Source organism: Lethenteron reissneri, chromosome 50, assembly GCF_015708825.2.
Source record: "Lethenteron reissneri isolate LAM-NWPU_2019-01 chromosome 50, ASM1570882v1, whole genome shotgun sequence".
In the NCBI taxonomy this organism is placed as follows: domain Eukaryota; kingdom Metazoa; phylum Chordata; class Hyperoartia; order Petromyzontiformes; family Petromyzontidae; genus Lethenteron; species Lethenteron reissneri.
This window is the reverse complement of record NC_083828.1, coordinates 3,891,224-3,915,124: the sequence shown is the minus strand read 5'-3', so window position 1 is coordinate 3,915,124 and position 23,901 is coordinate 3,891,224. Positions and strand designations below refer to the sequence as shown.

The 23,901-nt window shown below is 51.1% G+C and overlaps 1 protein-coding gene across 3 annotated transcripts in view; it reads left to right on the top strand.

Moving 5' to 3' along the window:
- Positions 1-23,901, top strand: part of LOC133355244 (ephrin-A5-like) — a 193,485-nt gene that overhangs the window by 149,375 nt on the left and 20,209 nt on the right. For all 3 annotated transcript variants that reach the window (XM_061572625.1, XM_061572624.1, XM_061572623.1), the window contains exon 2: positions 1,546-1,841. In XM_061572625.1, the coding sequence (XP_061428609.1) occupies positions 1,546-1,841 (296 nt within the window). The remainder of the gene's footprint in view (positions 1-1,545; positions 1,842-23,901) is intronic.

Here is a 23,901-nt window from a genome sequence, read left to right as displayed (position 1 = left end):
CTTTAGTCCCCTCGACCGTTGAGAGCTCACAGCTTCGCGTTTCTTCTTTGTCCTCAGTCAGAACGATGGTCCAATAGGTGACTATTTAAATGTGGATGCGCCCGCAAGCCACTGGAAGCCAGCCGCCATCATCATCATCACCGCCGCCTTACGACAGACAACACATACCGTGGTGCCTCTATGCCAGCGGTAATGTTAATACATAGGTTTGATGAAACAAAGTCGATGTACTTATGTGCCCATCAGTGCCGGATGAAGCTAGTACAGGGCATGTAACATATACTATAAAGGGGCCCTAACTAAAAAAAAACATAAATATTAAAACACACATTTTTTACTCGCTTAGTAAAGTAATTGTATTTTTTCATTTGCTATACAGCCAGATAATACGACAAATCGCTAACATTAAACACCCAGCCGTTCGTAAAAGGCAGTATAGTACTATAGTGATAGAGCAAGTGCAGAATCACTGCACCGGAATTGATAGCTTGAAAGCATCTAGCGCGGGGCCCTTGAAAGTGTGGGGCCCGTAGCATATGCAGCTACTGGTGCCCATGCTTAATTTGTGTTTCGATGAAAAAAAATCTGACCACGTCTCGCACACCCAGAAAGGGCATCTCGCACCCCAAGTTAAGAACCACTGCTCGAAACTGTCGTCGCGATAGAAGCAACAAACACAAAAAAAATAAGCGGTTCTTAAATTTTAATCGTCACAATTCGTCAAATATTTGTTGCCGCTTGTGATGATGAGTACCTGGTGCGGCGTGTAAACATCGCCACTAGGGAGACAAAGGCGGGCGGGGCATGGTGCTGAACCACCCGCCCCCTCGTGTGCCGTTTAACTTCTGAACTTCTTTCGCACCATACGTAGCCAACCGTGCTAATCGTTGCGGCCTTCACAGGTGCTACTCGTCCAACAGCATTTGCCCCAGCAGTCTGTCAAGGCTATGCGGGGGATCTTTGCATTTTGTTCTCGTGCTCGTGGTGCTGGTGCTGGCGGCAGTTGTGGTGGTGGCGGTTGTGGTGGAGGTGGTTGGGGAGGGGAGGGCTCAATCAGTACAAACCAACTTTACAAACCAAGTGGTTGGCCGTCTTCTCATCCGCCGCCGGCCATCAACAGGCGGTGGCTGATGATGTTGGGTTGAAATGTCTCCACGCTATCCAGTCTCTGGCCACGGCCAGTCGCTTCCCGCGGTGCCACTTGTCTCCATTGAGCTCCCACCGTGCTCTGTCCACGTGGCCAGCAATGGCGAGGCAATCGGCCTCCTCCGTGCTTGGTACTATCTGCCCGAGGCCATCCGAGTCCGTGCTTCTTGTATCTTCTCCATCGGAGGCTCTTTGCCGCGTACGTTGTTTCTCTCTCGTCATCTCTTTCTCCTGCGGCCTTTGAATGAGGTCTCGACGTTTTCCCGGGATGCGACGGAAATTTCTCGCGAAGCTGAGTTGAATCGACGACAATATTTCGAGATGTGCAGTTTACTCATCTCGCTCTCCCTTGTCCCCCCCCAACCCTCTACACCCCCCCCCCCTCCCGCTATGTCGCAGGTTCCAAAGGGACGACTACAGCCTGGACGTGCAGATCAACGACTACCTGGACGTGTACTGCCCGCACTACTCGGACGCACGTGCCACCCCGGAGGAGCGCACGGAGCGCTACTCGCTCTACCTGGTCAGCTACGACGGCTACCGGTCATGTGACCACGCCAGCGGCTTCATGCGCTGGAACTGCAACAAGCCGTACGGGCAGGCGGGCGCCCAGCGCTTCTCCGAGAAGTTCCTGCGCTTCACTCCCTTCTCGCTGGGGTTCGAGTTTTTCCCCGGCCAGGAGTACTACTACATCTGTGAGTGGTGGCCGTGGGCGCGGTGACGTCGATGCTGCGGTCGTTCTTTGTCGATCGGCCTGTGCCGTCGTTGTCGGCGGTAGGGGGGGGAATAGCCGCGTCGGAAGCGTCCATCGTTCTTATCGTAGTCGTCGTCGTCACGATCGTCATCGTCGCATTGATTTCGTGGGTCGTCTTCACCGGGAGCAGCAGCAGCAGGGCGATTTTTTTTGCGTTGCCTTAAATATAATTTTTTTGTTGTAAATAATAATACTTTCGTTTTATATAGCGGAATTCATGCCAACAGCAACCCACAACGTTATACGTTAATTATATACGAGGTCCAAATCCCATATACGCGGTTGGCTACGTACGGCGCGAAAGAATCCCAACACACACGTACACACCAAGCAAATGAAAACCTTGCTACCAAGCAAAATAAAAAATGTATTAACAAATTAAGAAATGTTCAGAATTATCTTGTATAAATGCTCTGATTGGGAACTTAGAAAGCCATCATCATCAATGCAGCAGCAGCAGCAGCAGTGGCATCATTACTTCTGTCATTGTTATTCGCGCCGTAAATTCCATTACTAAAATGAGCAGCATCGGCAGCATTCCTGTCCCTATCAAATTCATTCAGCGTCACTGTCATAATCATCATTGTTGTTATCATTTCTCCCGTCAGGAAATCAACGTATCATCCTTTCCATCATCATCATCATCATGATTCTCATCGTCACCATCACAATGGTGGCGTTTCGATTTAAAGCTTTCGTGACTGCAGGGATTCATCTTCTTGGTTCGTTCGGTAAAGTCACGTAGAATGGAAATAATAAAATAATAAAAAATAAAACATTATAAAATAATTCTCACAGACTCTGTCGCCTCGACGGACCTCGTTTTTCACCTCAGGACGGCTGCTTGCATTGTGGCCGAAACGTCGTGAGAATTATTTTATTATGTTTTATTTTTATTATTTTATTATATCCATTCTACGTGACTTTACCGAAAGAACCAAGAAAATAGTGGTGTTGTTGATGTTGTTGTTGGCTTTGATCCCGGGCAGCTGAGTAGCCCATTCAGCCAGTTGGCCTTGGAATCACCGGTTCGAATCCCTCCCAGCCCGAAACTTCTGTCCGGATCTACAAAAGTAAACCATGATACGGTGGTGAGATGTTAAATACCTCGCCTAGTATACAGGAGGTTTTTGAGTTCGATCTAGACCCTGACGCCTGCTGCATATTTGGAGTTTGCATGTTTCTCTCTCTCTCTTTCTCCCTGTGGTCGTGTGGATCTTTCTCCGGGTCAACATGCATTTAGAGTATTTAGCTGCAATACATTTCCACGTGATAAGCCAACTTCATTGAGCTATCATTTGTGGCTAGGTCGCTTCTGAAAAAAAGCTCCGAAGCTTGGCGGGCCTTACCTGGTAACATAAAACGAGTTTAGTAATTCGTTTACATTGTCTGTTGAGAATGCGCAGTCGTTGGTGACGAATGAACCATCGTCTCGCTGCACTTTAGAATCGAGTTTGCCCCCCCCCCCCCCCCCCCGGGAGAGGGGAGGCCTCTGGGGCTCCCTCCTGCCCGCGGGTCACCCGTGCAATTGCACCGCCCGCACGCCACTCGACAGCTTACCGCCGCTGCAGAATCATCGAATGGCTCGGCTCAGGAGTGGGTGGTGGGGGGGGGTCCCCAGGTAGGAGAGAGATTTGAAGAGGGTGCCCTTTCTCTAAATGCTCTCCGCTGCGCCCGCCGCTCACTCACTCGCTCACTCACTCGCTCACTCGTTCTCCGACGCCGTGTTGCTTGTCCCAGGAGCATGGCACGTAGGCTACAGCAAAGGTTAAACATCATTCCCGACTGACCCCCCCCCTCTCCCGCACATCCCACCAGCTCGACGCCGCATTGCTAATTAATAGCTGGAGGGCCGCCTCTCATTAAGAGCGCGTGGCAGCTTTTGGCGACATCCAGAGAGCCGTGCAAATTAGCGTCGCTCACGGCCACGACATAAACAAATGGAAATTTCGTGGGCGGCACGCTGGAATTGTCGACGGCTCCCGCACCCCCCCCCCCCGCCGCCTTCCCCCCCACCTCTGTCTGTCCTCTCGAACGCGACGAGAGGGGCAAGAGGTTCAAGACGCGGAGCGTGCGGTGAGCCGAGCGTCGAGAATCACGTCCGTTTGTTTCCCCGCTCCTTGGAGGATCGCGCCGTTGTGGCGGAGAGGAGAGGTTTCACACCAACTTCCCCCCCCCCTCCTCCCCCCTCTCCCCCCCCTCCCGTCCCATCCCTCAAAAACTCACGACCACACGGTGCAACGATTTGTAAGCGAACGTTCCATGCGGGGCAATTGCGCGATAATGGAAGGCTGCTGTGTGTTGTTCTTATTCAGGGTGGCCGAAAAGTCAGGCACTCGTAGGGTTATAATACTTGTTTAAATAAAATAGCATGGGGTATTATTTAATTAATTGTAACAGACGTTCAAACCGACGACTCCTGTCATACATTGACGGGTGCATGCATTCTCTTTTGAAATGAGTTTAGGACTTTGCAGGTGCGGTCGTGGAACATTCGTCACTTTTATTTTGTCGTCTGAATCCGGGTCCTCGGTCGAGTTTTGTAAACGACGGATTTGGGGTGACCCCCACACAAAGGAGAAGAAAAAGAATAGATACCAACGTTATTAGTCGATACAATATTAACTCAAAGTATAAACAATTAAAATGTCTTAATGCCAGCGTTAAAATAAATGCAATAACCCTCTGTGTCCCGGCATTCTGGGGCCACTCATGTACGTGTGCCTCTTCGTACGGCGGTGATCCCATTAGAGATACCCGGACAGAATATCGCCAAGAAAACTACATTTTATTTCAAAGCCCTCGCACGCCTCCTCCGAATCTCAGTGCACTCGTTACGCGTTTTAATGCTCTCCTGATGCGTGCCGCCACCACCGCCGCCACCGCCTGCTATCTCCCCTCCTCTGTGGGGTATATGAAGCCACTGATCACGACGCAGGCAGATTAGCCATTAGTGTGGGTGTCGACTGCACATTCCGTCATTTCTTCTAGATTTGAAGCTTTCGTGACTGCAAGGATTGATACTCTTAGTTTTTTCGGTAAAGTCACGTAGGTAAAAAATTAAATTAAAATTAATAAAAATTTAAATAATAAAATCACGACGTTTCGGAGGCAACACAAGTCTCCGTCATCAGGTGGGACCGTCACAGCCAGATTTGATGTATCAAGTGATGCAGGGATTCCAAGATGCAAGCTCTTAAATACAAGTTAAGGGGGAGGAGAGGGGGGGGACTTATCAGAATGTGGTAGCCAATGAATGGAACGTATCGGGATCTTGCATCTTGAATCCTTCCCTCACTTGATACAGCACATCTGGCTGTGACGGTCCCACCTGATGACGGAGACTTGTGTTGCCTCCGAAACGTGGTGATTTTATTATTTTATTAATTTTAATTTCATTTTTTACCTACGTGACTTTACCGTCATTTCGTTGCCACTTTCCTCCGTTTTGTGCCAGTATGTTCAAGTAGTGGCCACTTCTTTCTGGCACCCAATCTCTGATGACGTCGTCGTCGTCATCGTCAAGCCCTTTGAGGTCGTCCTCCTCTTTCCGGTTCCTTCCATTCCCCCCCCCCCCGAACAACAACACTTTGAATTTCCCCTTTGTTGTCCACCCTTCATGCGTGTCCAAATCGTGGCAGTTTTCTGCTCATCACTGCCCGCGTCATCAGGTCTACTTCTATGAGCCACTGCTTTCACAATATTCAGTCGCCTGTGGCAGGAGAATGCAATAGGGGGCGTTCGAAATCGGTGGGGTGTCTACGAATGGATCGCCCTGCGTGTGAAATGTGAAAGGAATCGGATGACGTAGCCGTCGACTCAGAAAGCAGAGTTCAAATCCCGGTCGAGGGTCAGCTCAGCACATCGGTAAGACGAGACTGACCCCTGCAGAAGGAATGTGATGTTTCCACAATTGGTTCAGAGCCATAATTGCTGATGAGCAACATCCCATTTGCTCACAGGAGCAGGAGGAGGAGACTTTGAGTTGTTGAAATACACACACAAAGACAAAGATCCCCCGTGTAACCTAAATACACTTTTTGGGGCAAGTGCCTTTTATCGTGCGCCAAGTAAGCCTGGGAGAGCGCACGAGGGGTTGGTGTGGCCAGCAAACACGCCCAGCCACCTTTGTCTCCCTCGTGGGCGATGTTTGCACAACGCACCAGGTGCTAATTTGAGGCGGAGTCGACCTAGGGGAGGCTCAGGACCGGTTCAAATATTCGCCACCGTTGTTGGTCGTGAGCTGGAATTGAACTCGGGTCGCCGGGCTCGTAGGGCAGCGCGCTAACCGTTGCGCCTTCGCTCCCCCCGCCCCCCCCACCCCAGAGGTCGCAACCGGGTACCCGATACCCGTACCCTACCCGATACCCGGCTACCCGTACCCGGCCGGGTACGGGTAGCCGTTTGCGACCCTGGTGCGGCCGGGTACGGGTAGGCCGTGAGTCACTGGTGAGTAACCGTTTGTCACTCATTTCCCAACGTCTTGTCTCTTCTCACAATTCAAGTTCCTAGAATCAACCCACCCGTGCCTGCAACATGGCTTCATCCCAGAGGTCGCAATCAGGTACCCGATACCCGTACCCTACCCGATACCCGGCCGGGTACGGGTAGGGTACGGGTACGGCCGGGTACGGGTACGGGTACCCGTTTGCGACCCTGGTGCGGCCGGGTATGGGTACGGGTAAGGAATCAAAACCCGTTTGCGACCTCTGCACCCCCCCCCCACACACATGTTGTGCATAAGTGTGTAGTATATTGAAATAAATCCTTTAGGGCCGACCAACTAACACACATATACAAAACACCCCCTTTGGGAAAGTCAAAATAATTATATTAAAACCCATATAGGAATTGCTTAATTAGGATTTCAGAGTCACGGCACCGATGTGCGTGTATGTCTGTTTTGCAAGCGACATGCCCCTGTGGGATTCCATGATCCCTGCGCCACAAACTCTGCAGCCCGTGCCATGTGTGCCACGTGTCCCACTTGATTTGTCACCTGCCGCGGAACAAGCAGAGAACATGCAAATTCCTTCTTTTCTGCCGAATTCCTTCAATTCTACCGAATAACAACTACTCGGGGGACAATGGAAATGATTTGTAATATATACAATCTGTCTGTCTGAATGTGTGTGCGTGTGGTTTGTCGTTTGAGAGTTATGAAACATGCTGGCTGGGATAGCTGAGACAGTGTTCCAAGTAAATTTTTGTCAGTTTTCGTTGAACTGATCAACTGAAACAACACGAGGCTTCGTCATCTCTCAGGGCCAGAATGGGGGAAAATAAACGCATCCTTGCCATTATTTTTACTAACCTAATAATTAAAACAATAATAACTTGAAGATCTTTATCAGTCCTCCACCCATGGTGTACCTCGCCACACTGGCCATTGCAGATTTTCGAAGGGCAGGAGGCAGAGGTCGCAAACGGGTTTTGATTCCTTACCCGGCCCCTTACCCGGCCGCACCAGGGTCGCAAACGGGTACCCGTACCCGGCCGTACCCGTACCCGGCCGTACCCGTACCCTACCCGTACCCAGCCAGGTACGGGTAGGGTACGGGTATCGGGTACCTGATTGCGACCTCTGGGATGAAGCCATGTTGCAGGCGCGGGTGGGTTGATTCTAGGAACTTGAATTGTGAGAAGAAACAAGACGTTGGGAAATGAGTGACAAACGGTTACTCACCAGTGACTCACGGTCTACCCGTACCCGTACCCGGCCACACCAGGGTCGCAAACGGATACCCGTACTCGGCCGGGTACGGGTAGCCAGGTATCAGGTAGGGTACGGGTATCGGGTACCCGGGATCCGTTCGGATCTAGCTGGCCGCTGCCTATAAAAAAATTAATCTTGGCCCAGAATCTTCCTGGCCTGGTGCTCTTCTCTGCTCGCAGCCCTGAGCCGGAGATGACAATGTGCGCCTGTACGCTGGGCTTCTTTCGCACCGTACGTAGCCAAGCCGTGCACGGCCCGAAGACGCTTTAGCTGCCGGTGGGCGACGGATGATTGGGCTCAGTCCGACGCCCCACCCGTGCTTTCAAACTTGTCTCCTTATGATTCCGAGTGCAAGCCCGTTGCCAGAGGCGGCAGTAAAGAGGCCAGATACATTTTAATTGTTTCTCATCACGTCGCTGCAACGATTGTTAAGTTCGACGCTTTGTTGCGAGACCGATTGTTTGCGCGCCGCGCGCCTCGAAATTCGTTTCCGAGTGTGCGGCGCAGTGAGACCCCCCCAGCCTGTTTGCGCATGCAAAGACAAAGATCCCCCGTGTAGCCTTAACAGACTGTTAGGGCAAGTGCTGTTAGCGAGCAGCGCCTATACATTTCGGCCCCGGCGCACGAGGGGGTTGGTGGCCAACACCACGCCCGGCCGCATTTGTCTCCCCAGTGGCGATGTTTGCACCGCGAACCAGGTACTCGTTTGAGGTCGAGTCGACACAAAAGACACGTAGACACACGCGCACACACACACACGCACGTGCACGCATACACACACATGCACACGCACACAAACGCACACACACTCGCACATACACGTGCACGCATACAAACGTGCACACACACATGCACGCATTACACACGTGCACCCATACACACGCACACACACACACATGCGCACACACACGTGCGCGCACACATGCACGCGCACACATGCACGCGCACACACGTCCACGCATACACACGTGTACGCACACACACGCGCACACACACGTGTACACACACACACGCGCACACACACGCATACGCACACACGCACATGCACACGCGCACACACACGCATACACACACATGCACACACGCACACACACACAGGCCCACACACACGCGCACAAACGAACGTCCCCTCGCCCTCGCTCGCTCGCGGGCCTGGCGCGTTGGAGACAACGCGGAAACCCACGCATATTTTGTTTCTCAATTAAAAACAATCTCTTTAAGCCGGCCGTGATCGACGTGGGAGGATTCAAGTGATCTTGAAATGTGAACGGAACGCCGGCAAGAGAAGTTATGATGCATCGCCTCGTTCGATGATTTACTATTACATCCAATTCTCAACGAGTTCCCCGTGATTGCATTGCGCGAGCAAAAATTAAACCAGCCATCCTTTAAATTGGCTATTCTTTTCAATCGGTCAAGGATTAAAATGTAAAAAAAAACCTTTAAATGAAAAAAAATATTGAAGCTTGACTAATGACGATGAGAAAGGCACATAAATGGGTTAGGGAGAAAGTAGAATGCTCAAGCAGAGGATGATTCATTTAACAAAAAGTGCCCTTTGTTGATTGTCAACACGGTCATGGCACCGGTGCAAATTAGAAAAATACTGAAGCAATGTGGGTTGTCGAGTTGCATTTTTGGCAAATTTGCTAAATTTTAAGTGCATTTTATTTAATTTAAATTGCTGTCACATGATTAGATGTTTTCTAATTTGAGGAGGGCTGAAGTTTCTGATTCGGTAATTGTTGGATTATTTTTTTGCCCATGTATTCGTTTCGCTGCTGATTGGAAAATTTGAAAAGTTGCGGATGTGTGTGTGTGTGTACGTGTGTGTGTGTACGTGTGTGTGTGTACGTGTGTGTACCTGTGTGTGCGTGTGTGTGTGTGTACGTATGTGTGTGTACGTGTGCTCACTAACAGCACTTGCGGATGTGTGTGTGTGTGTGTACATATGTACGTGTGTATGTACGTGTGCTCACTAACAACAGTCTGTTAAGGCTAGACGAGGGATCTTTGTCTTTGTGTACGTGTGTATGTGTGTACATGTGTGTGTAGCGGTTAGCACGCTGCTCTATGAACCCGGCGACCCGGGTTCGATTGCCGCTCACGGCCAACACCAGTGAAGAATATCTGAACCGATCCTGGGCCTCCTCCCCTAGGTAGACTCGGCCTCAAATGAGTACCTGGTGCGGTGTGTAAATATCGTCACTTGGAAGACAAAGGCGGCCGGGCGTGGTGCTGGCCACCCACCCCCTCGTGTGCCGTGCCGGCCTTCATAGGTGCTACTCGCTAACAGCACTTGCCACAAGTCTATGGGAGGGGGGCGGAGGTCATTGTACTGCTTGTCCACGCAGCGATAGGAGGGCAAACTCACACACCACCAGAGCCCTTATTTGCGTGATCTATTTAGCAAACTTTCTTTTCACTCGGTTATATAGTTGCCTAACTTCATTTGCAATGAACCATTCGGCATGTTCCGTTATAATGTAGCCAGTGGCAGAGCGTTAACATATTAAAAAAAGCCTATAATTTTTCTCCTTTTTTTTAGGCTCCAAACTTTTAACAAACAATGTATTTTTTTACTGCCAGCCGACGACAGCCTTGAATCACACGCCACGTTTGGAGAATTCTCCTCACGATTCCACGTCGAAAGTGTCCTCGTTGCTTGGTCTACCTCGTCATGAAACTCCTCCCCAAACACACAGCCAGCATCGACATCAGCCATGGTCAATCCACTGCTGGATGAAGGCCGCCCACCCCCCCCCCAACCATCGCCACCTCTCCCTGAGTACTGCGATGTACCGATCCGCTGTGCTTACGAGCCTGGCGACCCAGGCTCCCTCACGACCAACGTTGCTGATGTACATCTGAACCGGCGCTGGGCTTCCACCCATGTCAACTCAGCATTAAATATAAGTACCCGGTGCGGCGTGTAAAACATCAGCACTGTGGGAGACAAAGGCAGTCGGGCGTGATGCTGGCCACCCACCCCCTCGTGTGCCGTGCGGGCCTTCATAGGCGCTGCTCGCTAACAGCACTTGCCCCAACAGTCTGTTAAGGCTATACGGGGGATCCTTGTGTGTGTGTGTGTGGCGGTGCAGTGTGATGCAGTATGGTATGGTGTCGTGCAGTGCAGTGCGGTGCAGTCACGCGTGTCTTTCCGCCCACCCCCCCTCCGTGGCGCTGGCGCTGCTGATGGCGAGTGGCAGGGTTGCGTGCGAGCGAGCGAGCGCGCCGGGTTTCACGGCACCGCTGCATTATTCATTCATCCGAGGCAGCCGCGTGTAATTCCGTCTGACAAAAGCGCACGCACGTTGCGCTTGTGCGAGTGTGAACGCACGCGGCTTGGCGAGGGCAGGGGGGGGGGGGGCTGGCGAGGTGGTGGGGCGGGGGAGGTCCGGGGGAGCGGGCTGGGATGGAAATAAAATGTTTTTGTTTAAAATAAATCCGGACCAAGATTTTTGTGATAAATATATGACAAAAAATACACTTTTTTTTTAAAGGAGGCTTTGGGTTGCTGTGTGAGCCAAAGGCTGTGATCGTGTCGGAGCAACGAGCCGACACCGCTGAGACCCAGCGCTTGGATCTCGAGCTCGCACGCGCATTGCGACCTCGCGGGGGGTCTCCGTGCCCGTGTAGCGAGGTTCAGCCATCCCGTCCCCTTGTCGCGCCATCGCGTCGTTCGAAAAGTAACAAAACCTGACCCGTCTCACCGAAGGCCACTGCCCGATTGGTTGGCAATCGTGCGTCCGTACATCGGCCCGCTTTGGGAGGCAGCCTTTGGCTGGGGTCGGCTCTTGTCCGCCGGGCTTTCGAGGCGGCACGGAGATGCAGGAGATGCGAGTGGGGTTCTAGCCGGCACATCTGTATGGATTTGCTAAACAGGCGTTCCGACGTGATGCCCCCGACTGGCCGGCAGGAACATGTGGGGTCCGGTCAAGACGCGCGGATAACAGGAAGGATATGGGCACGGATAATGACAGTTTTTTTTTTGGATACCTTTCAGCTCCCGCGGGCGATAGGGTCACGGATAAAGAGGAGTCCTGTCGGTCGGAATAGTAAACAACGTCGATAAAAGGAGAAGACGCGAGACTCGAGAGGGCTGATTTACGCCAACCGCGATGCGATCCACTTGACAGAGATCACATGACAAGGGGTCAGGATGAGCCTGGCGCGCTCCCGAGCCGAGCACGTTTTATGTTTTGCGTAAACTTTTCGCGGCCCCATTTTTCACGCCGAGTGCGAACATCTGTTATGGACTCTCAAGTGAGAGTTCAGTGACCGGCTTCACTCTTCAGAAGCCCTCAAGATGGGCGGCAGGGTGGGGGGGGGGCGGCGGGGGGTTGAAATGCAGCCGAGCGAAGTTAAACGAATTTTTTTTTTTTCCGCGGTGAGATTCGTAAACATGCCAATTACCGTAGCGGGATTTATTTCTTTAATTTAGTCTCCCTCCCTTTTTTTTTACTACAGATATTTGCAGCAGCAGTAACAGCAAAAAAAAAACGCTAATGGCTTTTGTGTGTTTAGCTCTGTTTGGCCACTCCCGACAGAGAAAAAAAACAGACGTGGCTGAGATACGAGTTCTTAAATGGGCCTGCTCTGCATCCTGTTCAAAGGTTCACTAAAATGGACGCTTAGGGAATTGAAAAGGGAGGAGCGGAGCGGGGCGGGGGGGGAAGAAAATTCAAAAGGTAATGAGCTCAGAAATGCTTCTGCGATCCGTCGCCCCCTTTGAGCAGCGGCCTAATTGGTTGGACGTTATTAATTGGACGCATGTGCGATGGTTCGCAAGCGGGGTTTTCGCCGCTCCGTTGCGGAGGCCCTGCGGTTCGAACCCAGAGACCGCCATGGTTCATGTCACGGGTTGTATTGGCCGTAAGTACGCGCCGCATGCTTGGCAGTGGACGCGAAAAATCCCGTGACGTTACTTGAAAAAGAGCAGGCCACGCGTGCTGGCGTCGTCATCTATGTGAAGCCAAATTTGAAAATGGACCCGAGCGTTTTTATTTTCTTTGGGAATACGATAAAGCAACATCGACCCCCCCCCAACTCCCCTCTGCTTCCCCCTGCTCATCCACTACTGCCTGAAACTCAGTGAGGTGAAAGGTTGTTGAGATAACCATGAAACGCTCATGGGTATTCACCGATGATCATGCACTGCTTCTACCCACAATGCAATTTTCACTCATACCTCCTGTTAGCACGATTGGCTACGTACGGTGCGAAAGAAGTTCAACGTATAGTACGTAAATGAACGATTAAGTTTTCATAAAAAGGTTGGTGGGGGATTTCATTTTGAAAAATCAGATGAAAATGGAGCCGAAATTATGCATTGGGAAAAGCGCACATCTTAATGAATATAAAAAAAAACAAAAATCTAATTATACGTTGAAGTCAACTTACCAACGTGTGCTTCGTTGCCACGAAATAAAACAACGTTTTGTTCACCATGCGTTCCGGACAAATGCTTCCCAGCAGGTTTAAACTAACGACACATGGAGCAACCGGAAATCACATCGGTGAGCCCATACAGCACAACCGCGAAAGCCAGCGTAGTTTTATTGACCACGATAAAGTTTCCTGGGTTGGATTTCACGTAAATGTAAATGCGTCTTAAACTCCCCCCCGCCTCCAACCAGACGCAACCAATTAGTCAGGTTTGTCACGTGAACAGAACGTGCAAATTAGTTAATGCTTCAGCACCCCCATCCTTCTCCCCCCCGTGTGTTGGAGAGGAATGACTAACATTGATCACGAAAGCCTACGTGTTAATTCGTATTGACCAGTTTTGACTTTCTAAGTCTCATCAGCAACGTGTGGCCCCATTAAGCAGCGCTGCGTCATCTGGTCTAACGGGCGCAAGTCACCCACGCGTACGCGCACACACTCACCGCAGCACCAACAACACAATTACTTGTCTCTGTGTGTGGGCGACAGTTTAAAATAGCAAGGTGATCGGCGAGCCGAGAGGTCAGAGCACTGAGCCAGTACCACTGAGATAATGGGGTTCGAATCTGGGCAGCCACCTGTGATAAAAATGTGTTTCCAAGTAGGTGTAGTGATTTTTTTGTTGTTTGTGAGTCATCTCATCCCATTTCATCAATGACTGCACACACACACACAAGCCATTGTATAACAATTATGCTGTTTCCCTTAATTCGTCTAAATTACAGTTCTGGAGGATTCATATTTTGGGTTTGGCTGCCAGGTGGTAAACACAGACTCATAGGAGAGTGTGTGTGCTACAGTGTACCCTGTGTTGTGCAGAGATAAAGATGCCACCGGAAGAATTTAAGTTTTTCTTGGAAGAATCAATTATTGCGCCGGCAGTGCTCAGACACATGGGATCGCACCGCTCCGCGTGATTTTTTTCTCCCAAATTGACGCTTTGTTTTGTGACTGCCAACAAGGCAAGGGTGCCAGGAATAAAACTGGCAAAAAATAGGCCAAACATGTTCTGAACGCTTTTCAAACACCGGGTTCAAATCAAGTAAAAGATCATCATCACGACACCCCCCGCCCCCTCTCTCCCCCGACGTCCATCTCATAAAAAAGCAGGGTTCAAATCAGTAAAAATAGAAGCGTCAATAATATCTTCCTCTGGACAATTACTTGGCCGAGAAATGTTGGCGACACAAAAAAAACCCCATGAAATAATACGAAAAGAAGGTCCCGATGCTTCGTGCGTACGGCGCTGTCGAGAAGTTTTGGGGGGGGGGTAGAACTTGTCTGTGTAAAAATAACAATAGTTAGGCAAAGTATTCACAGGGATGAGATTAAATTTCTTCGACCCATTTTTTTTTCTCTCCCACCATTCCATGTTGTGGCCCACTGGGAAATAGCGGGTAGGATTTCGTGCACCAAAGCTCATCAGATACAATGGGACCGAGTCTTTCTCCCCCAAGCCGCGAGCCTGCCAGAAAACCTGAGCACTGTCTGAAAGCAGGAGAGCACTTTTATGCCCGCAAGTTGCTGCTCGTTTCTGAATATCAAGCAGACAGGCCTGGTGTGATTGCCGCGGTTTAGACATGGGTGACAGGACCTTTTGCTTCTGAGGCCAGAAAATGTGGAAACCTTAGAAAGAACAGCTTCAACAAAATGTTGCACTGATGTTCTGACGCGCCCGCAGTACTGACGCGTGCGCCTGTGGAAACGTGTACAGCCTCCACGGGCCTATTGTGTGTATACGTATGTGTGCACTTGCGGTCGTGCGTATGTGTGCGCGTGCTTGTGTCTATGTGTGGTAGGGTAGCGGTTAGCGCGCTGCGCTACGAACCCAGCGACCCGGGTTCGATTCCCGCTCACGGCCAACACCAGGTGATGAATATCTGAACTGGTCCCGGGCCTCCCCTAGGTCGACTCAGCCTCAAATGAGTACCTGGATGTGGTGTGTAATCACCGCCACTAGGGGAGACAAAGGCGGCCGGGAGTGGTGCTGGCCACCCACCCCCTCGTGTGCTGTGTCCAGACTTCATAGGTGCTCGCGAACAACACTTGCCCCAACAGTCTGTTCAAGGCTATACGGAGGATCTTTTGTCTTTGTGTGCACGCGTGTGCGTGTGTGCGTGTGCGGTTGGGAGCGGTAGTGTCGCAGTTAGCGCGCTGCGCTACGAACCCGACGACCCGAGTTGGATTGCTGCACCGGCCAACAGCAGTGATGATTATCTGAACCGGTCCTGGGCCTCCCCTAGGTCGACTCAGCCTCAAATGAGTGCCTGGTGCGGTGTGTAAACGTCGCCGCTCGGGAGACAAAGGCGGCCGGGCGTGGTGCTGGCCACCCACCCACTCGTGTGCCGTGCCGGCCTTCATAGGTGCTCGCTAACTGCACTTGCCCCAACACGGGGGACCTTTGTGTGCGGTGGCACGGTGTGCCTGCAAAAGCGGCGACCTTTTGAGTTCGACCCCTTAGCCGTGGCTCACATCAACAACAGCATCCGATGTTGGAACTGCTGCCGAGCCCTCTCCTAGATGGACTCTGCCTACCTTGAGCGCTTGGTGTGCTGTGTACTAAATGCTTAGGGGCATCACGAAAGGGTTGGGGAGGGACGGGAAGGAGTTAGTGGGGTGAGGGGAGGGAAGAGAATGGGCAATGGAGAAGAGGTGGAGAGGCTTTAAGAGAGGAACTGGAAGGAGGTTAGTGAGGGGACCGCTTCATGTACAGGGGCAGGTTATTAATTACGAAACGTCGATTTACGTTTGTTTGCAATATTTTCAAACTGCCCGAGTGGCGCAGTGATTTTTTGTGTCCTAATTTCTATTTGCTTCATGGCTGCATGTGAATTTGTATTTGTTTAGCAAATGAGACTCCTATCCCGGTCTTTGGAGTTTTCACCTGGTTAAGCAAAATCAACTTGAAACTTGAACTTAATCGCAAAAAGAAGAGGCTAAATGTTCATTGGACAATACCCGTCAACCGCTGATGGCCCTGAACAAGTGGTGGAAATTCCACATTCCTGTGCTGGGCACCAGTCTATCCATAGAACTACCATTGCATCGACCGCACACTGTACCCATGTACCACTCAGCAGTGCTTTGCTTTGGCATCCCAACGGCGCGATTGGCAGTATTGTTCAGCTTGGAAAAAAAAAATTATCCAATTTAAGACCCATTTTGAAGTCGGAAAAAAAAAACTCATTTGAAGATTTTGACCTCGCTTTTAAGAGCTCAAACGCACGCCACGTCACGATTCCCATCTCCCGTTTAATGAGGAGCCCGTTTATGACTCGCGCTGCAGTCGTCAAATTAAAGTTCTTCTCATTAAGAGACGAGAACTTCTCCTACGGCCGCTGGGAACCGAGCAGCGCTCTCGCCCTACGATGGCGAGGTCACGTGTCAGGCGAGTAACTCAGCACTGCCCATAGACTCAGCAATGCCCATAGACTCAACACTGCACCATAGACTCAACACTGCCCATAGACTCAACACTGCACCATAGACTGAGCACTGCCCATAGACTCAACACTGCCCATAGAATCAGCACTGCCCATAGACTCAACACTGCCCATAGACTCAATACTGCCCATAGACTCAACACTGCCCATAGACTCAGCACTGCCCATAGACTCAACACTGCACCATAGACTCAACACTGCCCATAGACTCAGCACTGCCCATAGACTCCACACTGCCCATAGACTCAATACTGCCCATAGACTCAACACTGCCCATAGACTCAGCAATGCCCATAGACTCAACACTGCCCATAGACTCAGCACTGCCCATAGACTCAACACTGCCCATAGACTCAGCACTGCACCATAGACTCAGCACTGCCCATAGACTCAGCACTGCCCATAGACTCAGCACTGCCCATAGACTCAGCACTGCCCATAGACTCAACACTGCCCATAGACTCAACACTGCACCATAGAATCAGCACTGCCCATAGACTCAGCACTGCACCATAGACTCAGCACTGCACCATAGACTCAACACTGCACCATAGACTCAGCACTGCCCATAGACTCAGCACTGCCCATAGACTCAACACTGCCCATAGACTCAACACTGCACCATAGACTCAGCACTGCACCATAGACTCAGCACTGCCCATAGACTCAGCACTGCCCATAGACTCAGCACTGCCCATAGATTCAACACTGCCCATAGACTCAGCACTGCCCATAGACTCAGCACTGCACCATAGACTCAGCACTGCCCATAGACTCAGCACTGCCCATAGACTCAACACTGCCCATAGACTCAACACTGCCCATAGACTCAGCACTGCACCATAGACTCTGCACTGCCCATAGACTCAGCACTGCCCATAGACTCAACACTGCCCATAGACTCAGCACTGCCCATAGACTCAGCACTGCACCATAGACTCAGCACTGCCCATACACTCAGCACTGCCCATAGACTCAGCACTGCCCATAGACTCAGCACTGCCCATAGACTCAACACTGCCCCTGTATATGAAGCGGTCCCCCTCCCTAACCTCCTTCCGTTGCTCTCTCAAAGCCTCACCAACTTTTCCCCATCGCCCGTCCCCTTCCTCTTCCCTCCCCTAGCCCCTCCACTCCTTCCTGTCCCTCCCCAACCCTTTCGTGATGCCCCTAAGCACCCCTCTATCGCTGTCACTCATGTCCTCAATACCTTGAAGCACCCCCTCCCCGTGTCGACTGCATCGTTCCGTTCCGTCATCGTTTTGCAAGCTGTGTCAAGCGCCTTGAGTGAGCGCGCTCTGCGCATGTAAATAAGTAAATTAGATTAGATTAAAAGTGTCGCGTGCCTAAATTTCGATCTAAAGCTTTTGTGACTGCACGGATTCATATGCTTGGTTCTTTTGGTAAAGGCAAGTAGAGGGGAAATAATACAAATTAGACATAATTGTATTTTGTTTAATTTTTATTATTTTATGATTTCCCTTTTACGTGACTTTACCGAAAAAACCAAGAATATGTCACGTGCCTGTCGGTTGTTATAAGATTTTGAAACTGGGCTTGCAACGGTACAAGAGGCAATCATCAACGGTATATGGATAGGTAACGAGTGGGTCGATACGCCGGTAACATTTTTTAGTTTGTAACAAAACAAATCAATATCTTTTCTCGCAAACTACAAACCATTAGCTTTTACATGACGACTCATTCATCGAAATTGTCGCACGGTGGTCTAGAAGGAGGTTTTCTGGGCAAACGTACAAAATTAAAGATCCCACTTATTGCCTTAACAGACTGTTGGGGCAAGTGCTGTTAGCGAGTAGCACCTATGAAGGCCGGCACGGTACATGAAGGGTGGGTAGTCAGCACCACGCCCGGCCGCCTTTGTCTCCCCAGTGGCGATGTTTACACACCACACCAGGTACTCATTTAAGATTGAATCGACCTAGGAGAGGCCCAGGACCGGCTCAGACAATCGTCACCGGTGTTGGCCGTGAGCGGGAATCGAACTCGGGTCGCCAGGTTCGTAGCGCGGCGCGCTGACCGCTACACCGCCGCTCCCCACCACACATTTACACACGCACGTGTACGCACGTGTGTACGCACGCACGGATTAGTCGTCACTTACTCTGTGGACGTGCTTGCTCCACGATGAATCGCAGAGTTCTCCACGTTTCCGTTTAAACGTACAGGAGGATCAAATAAAAAAGAAAAGTCATATCAAAGCAAATACTTTAATGCAAATATTACATATGTCACGATGTCGGTCGGCAGGCCTTCAATCAAAACATCATTATCCGTGGCGCTTGTGACCCACAGTACCCTAGCCATAACCCGCTTATGTAATTGCGTTTCGGTGATGCAATGCAGGGAAGAGCAGGCCTCTCCTCATATTGCTGTCGGCCCGAGTGTAATGTGGTTTCCGAAACCCGATCCCTGCATCCTTTGATGTAATCATATCAAGCGGAGCTTCCTGGGGCCCCTGCAGGCGAAGAGTATCGTTGATTTGCACCGTTATTAATTTATTTCCGTCTAAATTTAAAGCGGGGCACGCGCCGCGAGCGGTCACGCGCGTAACAAGCGGTGAACGGGAGAAGGAGGCAAATGTGTCCGGTTTTTTTGTGGTTGCAATAAAAAAAATCGGCTGATGCTTGAGCGCACCTGAAAGTCTCGCCGCTGCTGATCATCGTGACCATCGCCACTTGGCCATTATCAACCCGCCGCGGGGTTTAACGGCCTCCTCAAAAATCGGCTAGCTTATCATTTTCTGGATTATGTCCGTGTCAATCTGTGTACCTTTTCATGCCGCCACCCAATGCAACAGGAACGTTTGCTCGTCCTTCCGAAAGGGACAAATAATGCTGCCTGCTGTGTTTGTCTCGCGAGCACGCTCGCTCACGCGCACGCCCACGCGCTCGCTCACGCATGCTCACCCGCTCGCTCGCGCGCTCGCTCACACGCACGTTCCCGCACGCTCACACGCACGCTCCCGCACGTTCAAACGCACGCTCACCCGCTCAGTCACACGCACGCTCACACACTCGCTCACATGCACGCTCACACACTCGCTCACACGCACGCTCACACACTCGCTCACATGCACGCTCACCCGCTCACTCACACGCACGCTCACCCGCTCGCTCACACGCACGCTCACACACTCGCTCACACGCATGCTCACACTCACTCACTCGCTCATGCGCTCGCTAACAATGCTCGCTCACGCGCACACTCACGCGCACGCTCACACGCACGCTCACGCGCTCACACAGTCACGCGGGACACTAAAGGGATAGGGACTTGCACTCACCACCATAAATTATTTAAGGCAGGCGACACGGACAGGCAGGGTAACCCGATCGCTCGACCCCACGTCATTGAATGAAACCCTAGGCAAGAGGCGTTCCCAACTGCATTTTTGAAGACCAAACCAAGGTTGGGATCGGACAAAGGGCTCCTCGCTTTTATACATCACCTATCACCGCCCCATCGCCAATTATGTTCATTTCCGTCCACCTTCAGTAACTTCCCCGAGGCGTATGCCACGCGCGCTCTCTCTCCTCTGGGCTCTCCAGTTGTGTCCTGCCGACACATATCTTCGATTGTGTCGTCGGAAACCTCGTGCGTGACTTTTGCTCGGCTCCTTATTTATCTGGACCCCTACCTCTGCGCACAGGGCTTCATGAGCTTGTTCCATCATTCCCTGCAGTTCATTTTCGTCGGTTATTATATATACTGTATATACAGCAACAACAACAACCAAGACGAAAATCTGCGATGGTTAATATTTTTTTCCCTTTGGCAACCCCCCCCCCCCCCGCGGTTCCCCGCGACGCAACATTCCACCTTGCACTCTTAGATTTGCTGTATCAAGTGTTACAGCAAATCTGGCTGTGACGGTCCCACCTGATGACGGAGACTTGTGTTGCCTCCGAAACGTCGTGATTTTGTATTATTTTATTTTCATTAATTTTAATTTCATTTTTTTACCTACGTGACTTTACCGAAAAACCTAAGAGCATGAATCCTTGCAGTCACGAAAGCTTCAAATCTAGAATTCCAACTCGCTCCGGCGAACGAGCTCATCTCGTCGCTCCATCTCCACGGCGATCACGCCCTCCGGAGCGCTGGTGCGTCCTCTCCATTGCCTGCACAGGGGAGAGCCGTGGTGGCGAGATGTTAACTACCTCGCCCGGTATGCGGGAGGTCGGGGGTTCGATGTTGACGCCTGTATATTTGGCGTTTGCATGTCTCTCTCCTCGTGGTCACGTGGATTTTCTTCCGGGTCCTCCCGTTTTTGCCTCCACCTTTATAAACATACGTTCGGAGTACAGTATTTGGAATAAATTTCCACGTGACCATAAGTCACTTGCCATTTGTGGCCAGGTCGCTACTGAAAAAAAGGGCCATATAGCTCAGTGGGCCTTGCTTGGTAACAATAAATAGTGTTTATAGTTTGTAAGATGAATTGCGCTGGGCCACATTACATCTGCGCATGATTAGTACGGTTGGCTACGTTACGGCGCGTAAAGAGTTCAACATGCACGCATTTATTTATGGCGGGAGTCAATGCAGCCATCCACTCGCGCAACGCCCGGAACGGTGACCGGCGAAGAAAATGGACTTGAGGGATGAAGAGGGGACGGGGGGACGGGGGGGCGAGTTGGCCGCGTGTCCGTCTCAGGGGGATCAAAATTGGCCGTGCCGGAGCAACCGAGCCAGCACTGTGGAGACCCTGGGTTCACATCCGGGTTTCAGCCGCCCTGTGATTGTACATTGCACCGCATTCTTGGGTTGCAGCCGGTCGATGGTCACAGCCCTGACGATGTCCGTGTTGTGAATGTGTCTATGGGACCTTTTCGTCAGTGTCAACGTTATGAAAAAAATAAGAATAGGCTTTTTTTTTTTACCATTTCTGGCGATAAAACAGGCGGTGTTAAGATGTTTGAACACCAAAAAGATACCTTTTGCAAGGCATCAAGTCTGCATTAACCACGCGTACTTGTGATGAACATGCAAACAAACATGCTCTGATAATAATAAACGTTTTGACTTCGAAACTGATTGGCCTCCACCAGAGACAGCCGCCTTTATGGCCTTGTCTCACGAGTGTCAGGCCAGGAAATGCCACAATGCAAAGGCCAGCAAGTATCGAAGTGTCAATAGCTCGGCTTGAACATTTCTATCTACGGGACCTCTTTCGCCAGTATTTGAGTATTCAGAATCAGAATCTTTATTTAGCCTGGATGAATCCGGTCTAATCATCCGGATGATTGACGTGGAGGTGAACCTCTGTTTACGTTTCGTGCGGGAACACCGCCTCACTTTGAGTGAAGCCGATAGAAATGACAGGACGAGGGGTGGTTCGTGTACTGTCATCCCCTGTGAACCCGTGAGGCCTGAGTTTGCGTCCCGCGCCACTGAAAACGTCAGCGAAACGGATGACACCTGAACCGGTCCTGAGCCCGCTCGCCACACCTCTTTCCGTCTTCAGTGTGTTTTTTTTTTACTCCGGGGAACGAGGTAAAATTAGATTACTGGTGCCAGCCATTGGAAAATGTAATTACATTAAACACATTAACCCTTCAGCACCGAGTGCGTGGACGGCGCAGCCGTTGCCTGCTGTTTGTCGGGAAACGGAACGAGACGTCGAAAACCCTCGCCCGGGCACGGCGCGAAAACGGCGGGGGGATTCATCGGCCGGAGGGCTTCCCGTGGCTTCCGTGGTTGTCACCGCGTCAACTCGACAGGCCCCCTCGTTATTGATTTGCGGAAACCTTACCCTCCCGTTCCCGTCGCTCCGTCCGAAATCCGTTCGTCCTCCGTTGGGCCGCCCGTTGTCGTAGACACGGGGCGAGCGTAGCGATGACAATTTATCTGTTCAGAAAAGAAAGTGTCACGGAGACTGAGATAATTTTTAAGGTGGCTCTCTTTTGGCTATGCGAGCTATTCGGTTAATGTTTCCCTTCATCGGTATTGCCTGTGCACCTGAGATAGGATTGTTGCCCTCGGATATGACGAAGAGTGGGGGGGGGGGGAGGGGCCGAGATGTTAACCACCTCGCTTGGTATGCAGGAGGTCGTAGGTTCGATCCTGACCCGCGCCGCCCCATGCAGTTTGCGCCGCGTGACACGGATCGCATGAATGCGCTGTCCAACCAAGTTCCTACCTGCCCACTCCGAAGGAACATGTTAACATATGCTACAGGTCCCACACGAGCTTAATCTGGCACTGGTCTCATCCACCATTAATTAGCCAGCAGCTCATTTAACTTACGGTCCGATCCATACAAACGGGGGCATTTTGTGTGTATGTGTTTTTTTTAACCGTTGACTTTTGGACAGTACATTCAGCAGAGTTCTATTACACCTCCCACGAGCTAGGCCTCGGTGGTTCACACTTCGATAGAATTCAATTTGGGTTCATACAGCGTCTAAATGCGACCACCTTTCGACATGCTGTGCACAAACAGGAGAATGTGTATGTATATTTATGTTATAGGGAGATGTGAAGGGCATTCGGTCATCGACAGGGGAGTAAAAACTAAAATTAAACTATTTTTTATTGTCACCAGGTAAGGCCCCACTGAGCTGTGTAGCTCTTTTTCAGAAGTGACCTGGCCACAAATGACAGCTCAACCAAGTGGCTTTTCACGTGGACATTCACAGCGGCCAAATTCTCTTTAAACGTGCGATGTCCATTCTAAATGTGGAGGGAAAAACCGGAGGACCCGGAGAAAAAAAATCCACGTGACCGCGACGAGAGAGAGAGACATGCCAACTTCAAATATGCAGCAGGCGTCAGGGTCAGGATCGAACCCACGACCTTCTGCATACCAGGCGAGGTAGTTAACCTCTCACCTTGAGCCCGCTCGTAAACAGGGGCAGGGAGCTGACAACACGGGTGGCTGGGGGAAGGGAGGTCAACAGAGAAGTACGAATAACCTCCCTCTCTCTCAGTGAGGAATGGTTGACTGGGAGTAGAGTGCGATGAGAGTGGAGAGGTTTGGATAGTGTTGTGAAGGGGAGTAGAGTGAGATGAGAGGGGAGAGGTAGGAGAGTGCGTGGAGGGGAGTATAGTGAGATGAGAAGGGAGAGCTGGGAGAGTGCGTGGAGGGGAGTAGAGTGAGATGAGAGGGAAGAGGCAGGAGAGTGAGTGGAGGGGAGTAGAGTGAGATGAGTGGGGGGAGGTAGGAGAGTGCGTGGAGGGGAGTAGAGTGAGATGAGTGGGGGGAGGTAGGAGAGTGCGTGGAGGGGAGTAGAGTGAGATGAGAAGGGAGAGGTAGGTGAGTGCATGGAGGGGAGTAGAGTGAGATGAGAGGGGAGAGGTAGGAGAGTGCGTGGAGGGGAGTAGAGTGATATGAGAGGGGAGGGGTTGGAGAGTGCGTAGAGGGGAGT